General features: G+C 42.7%; 1 protein-coding gene across 2 annotated transcripts in view; it reads right to left on the bottom strand.

Annotated features, from left to right (window-relative positions):
• The window catches only part of cpdp (CPD photolyase), a 121,744-nt gene that overhangs the window by 44,299 nt on the left and 68,293 nt on the right, over window positions 1–9,152 (bottom strand). For both annotated transcript variants that reach the window (XM_034165208.1, XM_034165209.1), the window contains one exon: window positions 5,089–5,247. In XM_034165208.1, coding sequence (XP_034021099.1) covers window positions 5,089–5,247 — 159 coding nt within the window. The remainder of the gene's footprint in view (window positions 1–5,088; window positions 5,248–9,152) is intronic.

The following is a 9,152-nucleotide window of genomic DNA, read 5'->3' as shown; positions in this document are numbered from 1 at the left end:
ACAGAGAGGGGTGAGAGAGAGAGACAGAGAGAGGGGCGGAGAGAGAGAGACAGAGAGAGGGGCGGAGAGAGAGAGAGACAGAGAGAGGGCGAGAGAGAGAGAGACAGAGAGAGAGACTGAGAGAGGGGCGAGAGAGAGAGAGACAAGGACGGAGAGGGGTGAATGAGAAGAGAGACAGCGCGAGGAGCTAGAGCGAGAGAGACATGAGACGAGACCGAGAGAGAGAGAGAGAGAGACTGAGAGAGGGGCGAGAGAGAGAGAGACAGACAGGAAAATAAAAGTATCTCCCGTTTTCTGTTGATGACTAGATTAGACCAGACCACAGCGCATTTTTTCTTAATGAAAAGAGAAGAGTGTAAGGCGAGCACCTGAAATAGCTGTTAACATCTGTTGACAACATTCTCACTGTAGTGTTCCGTGATCACTGATTCGCTGTAAACCTGTCATCTGATACAACCCCAATTCCAATGAAGTTGGGACGTTGTGTAAAATGTACATATAAACAGAATACAATGATTTTCAAATCCTCTTCAACCTCACAGATGCTGGCTTTTGGTAACAATCTGGATGTTCATTGGAACTGGGGTTGTAGACTTATGAGTAAATTACAAGAAACGTGTGCCAACAATCACAAGTGCTACAACTTATGCCCAGAATGTGCTGGACGTTTGAGTCACACGCTGACATTCTTTGAAAATTTCAGCATGCCCAAAACCTTTTGAGGAGCTCAGCTGATCAGGATGTACATCAGTGAGCTTCAGCGTGTTTCAACATGCTTTTAACTTATAAAAAACTTACCCTTAACTTATTGGACTTATGCCAGCGATTTTTTAATACACTCAACAAAAATATAAACGCAACACTTTTGGTTTTGCTCCCATTTTGTATGAGATGAACTCAAAGATCTAAAACCTTTTCCACATACACAATATCACCATTTCCCTCAAATATTGTTCACAAACCAGTCTAAATCTGTGATAGTGAGCACTTCTCCTTTGCTGAGATAATCCATCCCACCTCACAGGTGTGCCATATCAAGATGCTGATTAGACACCATGATTAGTGCACAGGTGAGCCTTAGACTGCCCACAATAAAAGGCCACTCTGAAAGGTGCAGTTTTGTTTTATTGGGGGGGGGATACCAGTCAGTATCTGGTGTGACCACCATTTGCCTCATGCAGTGCAACACATCTCCTTCGCATAGAGTTGACCAGGTTGTCAATTGTGGCCTGTGGAATGTTGGTCCACTCCTCTTCAATGGCTGTGCGAAGTTGCTGGATATTGGCAGGAACTGGTACACGCTGTCGTATACGCCGGTCCGGAGCATCCCAAACATGCTCAATGGGTGACATGTCCGGTGAGTATGCCGGCCATGCAAGAACTGGGACATTTTCAGCTTCCAAGAATTGTGTACAGATCCTTGCAACATGGGGCCGTGCATTATCTCCAACCTTCCTTTTCTCCAACCTTCCTTTTCTCTCAGATTCTTGAGAGGGTAGTTGTAAAACAGCTAACTGATCACCTGCAGAGGAATGGTCTATTTGAAGAGTTTCAGTCAGGTTTTAGAATTCATCATAGTACAGAAACAGCATTAGTGAAGGTTACAAATGATCTTCTTATGGCTTCGGACAGTGGACCTATCTCTGTGCTTGTTCTGTTGGACCTCAGTGCTGCTTTGATACTGTTGACCATAAAATTTTATTACAGAGATTAGAGCATGTCATAGGTATTAAGGGCACTGCGCTGCGGTGGTTTGAATCATATTTGTCTAATAGATTACAGTTTGTTCATGTAAATGGGGAATCCTCTTCACAGACTAAAGTTAATTATGGAGTTCCACAAGGTTCTGTGCTAGGACCAATTTTATTCACTTTATACATGCTTCCCTTAGGCAGTATTATTAGACGGTATTGCTTAAATTTTCATTGTTACGCAGATGATACCCAGCTTTATCTATCCATGAAGCCAGAGGATACACACCAATTAGCTAAACTGCAGGATTGTCTTACAGACATAAAGACATGGATGACCTCTAATTTCCTGCTTTTAAACTCAGATAAAACTGAAGTTATTGTACTTGGCCCCACAAATCTTAGAAGCATGGTGTCTAACCAGATCGTTACTCTGGATGGCATTTCCCTGATCTCTAGTAATACTGTGAGAAATCTTGGAGTCATTTTTGATCAGGATATGTCATTCAAAGCGCATATTAAACAAATATGTAGGACTGCCTTTTTGCATTTACGCAATATCTCTAAAATCAGAAAGGTCTTGTCTCAGAGTGATGCTGAAAAACTAATTCATGCATTTATTTCCTCTAGGCTGGACTATTGTAATTCATTATTATCAGGTTGTCCTAAAAGTTCCCTAAAAAGCCTTCAGTTGGTTCAGAATGCTGCAGCTAGAGTACTGACGGGGACTAGCAGGAGAGAGCATATCTCACCCGTGTTGGCCTCTCTTCATTGGCTTCCTGTTAATTCTAGAATAGAATTTAAAATTCTTCTTCTTACTTATAAGGTTTTGAATAATCAGGTCCCATCTTATCTTAGGGACCTCGTAGTACCATATTACCCCATTAGAGCGCTTCGCTCTCAGACTGCGGGCTTACTTGTGGTTCCTAGGGTTTGTAAGAGTAGAATGGGAGGCAGAGCCTTCAGCTTTCAGGCTCCTCTCCTGTGGAACCAGCTCCCAATTCAGATCAGGGAGACAGATACCCTCTCTACTTTTAAGACTAGGCTTAAAACTTTCCTTTTCGCTAAGGCTTATAGTTAGGGCTGGATCGGGTGACCCTGGACCATCCCTTGGTTATGTTGCTTTAGACGTAGACTGTGGGGGGGTTCCCATGATGCACTGTTTCTTTCTCTTTTTGCTCCGTATGCATCACTCTGCATTTAATCATTAGTGATCGATCTCTGCCCCCCTTCTCGGCATGTCTTTTTCCTGGTTCTTTCCCTCAGCCCCAACCAGTCTCAGCAGAAGACTGCCCCTCCCTGAGCCTGGTTCTGCTGGAGGTTTCTTCCTGTTAAAAGGGAGTTTTTCCTTCCCACTGTGGCCAAGTGCTTGCTCATAGGGGGTCGTTTTGACCGTTGGGGTTTTTCATAATTATTGTATGGCCTTGCCTTACAATATGGAGCGCCTTGGGGCAACTGTTTGTTGTGATTTGGCGCTATATAAGAAAAAAGTTGATTGATTGATTGATTATCCTGCTGCAACATGAGGTGATGTTCTTGGATGTATGGCACAACAATGGGCCTCAGGATCTCGTCACGGTATCTCTGTGCATTCAAAATGCCATCAATAAAATGCACCTGTGTTCTTCGTCCATAACCCCACCGCCACCATGGGCCACTCGATCCACAACATTGACATCAGAAAACCGTTCACCCACACGACGCCACACATGCTGTCTGCCATCTGCCCTGAACAGTGTGAACCGGGGTTCATCCGTGAAGAGAACACCTCTCCAACGTGCCAATCACCAGCGAATGTGAGCATTTGCCCACTCAAGTTGGTTACGATGACGAACTGGAGTCAGGTCGAGACCCCGATGAGGACGACGAGCATGCAGATGAGCTTCCATGAGACGGTTTCTGACAGTTTGTGCAGAAATTCTTTGGTTATGCAAACCGATTGTTTCAGCAGCTGTCCGAGTGGCTGGTCTCAGACGATCTTGGAGGTGAACATGCTGGATGTGGAGGTCCTGGGCTGGTGTGGTTACACGTGGTCTGCGGTTGTGAGGCTGGTTGGATGTACTGCCAAATTCTCTGAAACGCCTTTGGAGACGGCTTATGGTAGAGAAATGAACATTCAATACATGAGCAACAGTTCTGGTTGACATTCCTGCTGTCAGCATGCCAATTGCACGCTCCCTCAAATCTTGCGACATCTGTGGCATTGTGCTGTGTGATAAAACTGCACCTTTCAGAGTGGCCTTTTATTGTGGGCAGTCTAAGGCACACCTGTGCACTAATCATGGTGTCTAATCAGCATCTTGATATGGCACACCTGTGAGGTGGGATGGATTATCTCAGCAAAGGAGAAGTGCTCACTATCACAGATTTAGACTGGTTTGTGAACAATATTTGAGGGAAATGGTGATATTGTGTATGTGGAAAAAGTTTTAGATCTTTGTGTTCATCTCATACAAAATGGGAGCAAAACCAAAAGTGTTGCGTTTATATTTTGTTGAGTATACATGCTTCCCTTAGGCAGTATTATTAGACGGTATTGCTTAAATTTTCATTGTTACGCAGGTGATACCCAGCTTTATCTATCCATGAAGCCAGAGGACACACACCAATTAGCTAAACTGCAGGATTGTCTTACAGACATAAAGACATGGATGACCTCTAATTTCCTGCTTTTAAACTCAGATAAAACTGAAGTTATTGTACTTGGCCCCACAAATCTTAGAAACATGGTGTCTAACCAGATCCTTACTCTGGATGGCATTACCCTGACCTCTAGTAATACTGTGAGAAATCTTGGAGTCATTTTTGATCAGGATATGTCCTTCAGTGCGCATATTAAACAAATATGTAGGACTGCTTTTTTGCAATTTTTGTTGAGTGTACGATTGGCATACGCTGGAAAAATTGTCACTGTGTGACAGGGCCTTAAGATGTATGATGTTCCGGTTTACAAATGTTTTTGAATGTTAAACTTGACTCACTATGCAAGCAAAAAAACGTTAGCGGACTGAAAGTTAGCGGAACTAAATTTAGCAGAAGCTAATCGTCCGCTGTTTAAGAACGTTTTCAAAGTTAGCTGAAAAGCTAATCCACAAATGAAAAAATTTGCTTCGATAATTGGCGGTTTACAGAACTGTGCCCACCACTGCTCACTACACACTGGGAACAATGTGGGGATTAAGGAACTTGCCCTTAGTGTTTATTCTCTTCTGGCAGGGATTTGAACAGAGAATCCTCTGGTCCCATGCCCACCATGTAACTACTAGACAATCACCTCCCCATGACCGAGTCCATGACCATTTGGTGGTTGGCGACTGCTAAGATTCTCAGTTTCACTGGTTCTCTGATATGTTCATCCCTTACCTGACTCTTACTTTGAGTAGGGTGTGGGCGCTACCTGAGGTTTGGTTTTAGAGGGATGTGGATGCTGGATTACTGGCGGGAATTCTGTGAGATAAGTAGACAACTGGTCCGTTATTTTCTTCCTGATGGTCCTGGCACCATACTCCAGTTTCGAAGAAGCCTCCCAACATGGCACAACATTGTGAGCATCGACCTGTCACAGAAAAAACCCCAAAACATTTAAATCTGAATAGATTGTATGAGCGACAATAAGCACTATGGGTGCACTGCATCAGGAAACCCAGGGATCAGGGTCCTCATGTACAAAGACTTGCGTGGACTTTCTACTAAAAGTTGGCGTACACCAAAACCCTGACTAGCGTAAACACAAATATATTCAGATGTATGAAAGTGTGCGTGGGCATGAATTCATGCATGATCCGTTTGTACGTTCCACTGAACCTGGGACTGAGCGTGGAACCAAACTCCTCCCTGGCCACGCGCCATTTAAATATGCAATTTCATGGAAATAGGCCCTTTGAGCAGGAATTCCCAATGACGTCACATCAGACAACAAGAACATAAAAGAAATAATACTACAGATGACTGGAAATTACATGGAAACACACACGGACAGTTTATTCAGTACACTGTTACACGGATTAATCATGAAACAGAAAAAATGTTTGTGGGAGCTACGAAGCATGAGTATGTGTGTGTGTGAGGTCGACACACAGAACAGAACAGCACGCACACACTGATGTTAAAAAGGTGAGGCGCACCTCCACTGATGTCATATGCTCTTATGTCACTTTTTGTAGAGACATGATTGTTCCCTGTAAGAGAGTTAAAATGTGTCCAAACAACAGACCCCGGGTCACTAAATCAGTGAAGTCTTGTATAAAGAAAAAGAAGGATGCCTTTAAAAAGGGAGTAGACTCAGACCTTTTAGTCACCAAGGAGCTTAAAACAGAGATTCTTAAAGCAAAACAGAGCTACAAGTCTGAGCTGGAGAAGAAGACGTCTGCTCATAACCTTGGGTCAGCATGGTCTAGTATGAAGGCCACTGTGGGCCTCCAAATTATGGAAAATAGCACAAACATCACTTTAAATAGTTTAAACTTAGATACTGAACTAGCTAATGCTCTTAATTGTTTTTTAATCGTTTTAACATATCTGATTTTAGTAAGGAAACCCTGGAACGTGGTCTCAGGCTCCGTGACCCCCGGCATTTTTCCTTTAACCAATGGGATATAGAAAAAACCTTCCTTAGCACTAAAGTAAACAAGAGTCATGGTCCAGATAATATCTGAGGCCACTTACTCAAATCTTGTGCAAAAGAGCTGAGTGCAGTTTTTTTTTATCATATTTTAACCAGTCTTTGGAAACAGCATGTTCCCAAAGTGTGGAAAGATGCTGTTGTGGTCCCAGTTCCTAAATCCAGTAATCACACAACTTTGAATGATTTTAGGCCTGTTGCCTGAACATCAATTCCGATGAAAATTTTTGAGAAATTGGTACGGTCTGAAATGCTAAAAAACACTATGCATGCACTTGATCCATTATAATTTGCTTCCAGGTCTAACAGAGGAGTGGAAGACGCCACACTCACTCCGCTTCATTTGCTTTTGAGACATCCGGAGGGCAGCAGGTGTCACGCCCGGCTTTTATTTATTGACTTCTCCACAGCTTTTAACACAATTCAACCTTGTATTTTAACACAAAGGCTTTTAGAACATTTTAATTTAAGCAACAATCTTGTGGGCTGGATTTTAGACTTTTTAACAAACAGAACACAGAAAGTCAGAGTGAACGGGATTTTATCAAACACAGTGTGTTCTTCTACAGGCTCACCACAAGGGTGTGTGCTCTCACCTCTGTTATTTATTCTTTACACCAGTATGTGTCAGAGCACTTTTAAAAACAGGTTCATTTTAAAATACGCGGATGACACAGTGATTGTCAGACTGCTGTGGGACAATGAGAACATCTGCGGCCCTGTAGTTGACCATTTTGTTAAATGGTGTTAGGACTCATATCTTCAGATCAATATATCAAAAACTAAAGATATGGTCATTGATTTCAGGAAGCCTGGTAGCACACCCGACAACACAATAATTAATGGTCAACCAGTTGAAATTGTGCAAACTTATAAATACCTTGGGACTATCATTGATAATTCGCTGAAATTTGAGGCAAACTGTGAGGTGGTGTGCAGGAAGGGACACCAGCGCTTGTTCTGCCTCAGGAAACTGTCCTACTTCCACATCGGCCGAACCATGTTAACACTGTTTTATCATGCTTTTATTGAATCTGTTTTATCTTTTTCTTTGGTCGCCTGGTTTGGCAGTTTGACACTGAAGGACAGGAACAGACTGAGGTCAGATCATTAAATGGTCCAGTCGACTGATTGGTGAGTCACAGCTGAGTTTAGAGTCCCTGTACACCAAACAATTACAGTGGATAACCAGCTGCATCCCAGTTGATGACTCCCACCATCTGGCTAATGAATTTCAGCTCCTACCTTCTGGCCGTAGATTTAAAGTCCCAAGGTGTAGGACAAAACGCTGCAGGAGTAGTTTTGTCCCAGCAGCAATTGTGCAATTGAACAAATCTTAGTAGGTTTTGCACATATTTATATATTTATTTGCCCTTTGCACATCAGTTTTATGCTGACCATCTTTTAGTGTTTTTTCCTGATGCTTCTTTTTTAGTGGTTTAGTGAGCTTGTGAGTCCCCGGGGGTGTTTGTGTTACATTTTGTCTTGCATATGTTCTTTGTTAGTGTTTTTAGTGTTTTCATTGTTATTGATGTGTTTGACTAACATGGACGCCCTTTTCTGTTTGCTGCAAGTCAAATCTACCTACGGGTACGAATAAAGTCACCTGAACCTGAACATGTGTGACTTGCATAGACATACAAAAAAGTCTCTTGCACCATTGGTCTACTCCAAACAGGAAGTCGGCCATTCTGAATTTTCTTGTGATTTTGGCGTGATTTCTAACACGTATTTGAACAAACTCCTCCTAGGGATTTTGTCCAATGCACTTCAGATTTCTTTCAGAGCATCTAGAGATGATACTGATCAAAAGTTATCAAAAGCTTTTCTCTAGGTTGAAGAGTGTGGCCGCTATGGTGCCGCCATTTTGACCCTTCGCCATGGAACATTATACTTTAACAGGTACTGATGTCACATATTTAACCCCATCAACTTAATTCCACTTCTAAAACATGCAGAACAAGTTGGTGAATGTAGGTGATGATCGCCGTGAAGTTATAAGTAACGGCGTCCGTGTGGCGGCGTGCCGAATATCACCCCTTCGCCATGAAATTACGTTCTTCCTTTTGACAGCTTTAATTTTGTCATATCATCATGAAAGCTGATACACAGGTCAAGCACGACAACCTCTTACAATTCATAAGGGCGCTGCCCATGAGCTGGGCAAAATGCTTCAATAGCGCCCCCTTGAAACTTTCAAAAACCCCTCTACATAGGGTTTTTTTTTTTGGAGTAGGAAGATGAAAATTGGTACACATGTGTGACTTGCATAGACGTACAAAAAAGTCTCTTGCACCACTGGTCTACTCCAAACAGGAAGTCGGCCATTTTGAATTTTCTTGTCATTTTGGAGTGATTTCCACACGTTGTATTTGAACAAACTCCTAGGGATTTTGTCCAATGCACTTCAAATTTCTCTCAGAGCATCCAGAGATGATACTGATCAGAAGTTATCAAAAGCTTTTCTCTATGTTGAAGGGTATGGCCGCCATTTTGACCTTTCGCCATGGAACATCAAGTCATGATAACTCCTTCATGCTTTGCCTGATTGAATTGAAACTTCACATGTTTCATGACGGTCAGCCCCATGAAACACCCTGCCCCTATGTTGGTACACTAAGCGCCCCCTAGTGGATGAACCATCAATTCATCATAACTCCTTCATGCATTACCTGACTGACTTGAAACTTCACATGTGCAATAAGGGTCAGCCCCTTAACACACCTGGCCCCTCTGTTTGTGCACTGAGCACCCTCTAGTGGATGAACCATCAACTTCTCATAATTCTTTCGTGCATTAACTGATTTGCTTGAAACTTGAACTGTGTGATTAGTGTCTGC

The sequence above is a fragment of the Thalassophryne amazonica genome, unplaced genomic scaffold, assembly GCF_902500255.1.
Source record: "Thalassophryne amazonica unplaced genomic scaffold, fThaAma1.1, whole genome shotgun sequence".
Lineage (NCBI taxonomy): Eukaryota > Metazoa > Chordata > Actinopteri > Batrachoidiformes > Batrachoididae > Thalassophryne > Thalassophryne amazonica.
This window is presented reverse-complemented; position numbering and strand designations above follow the sequence as displayed.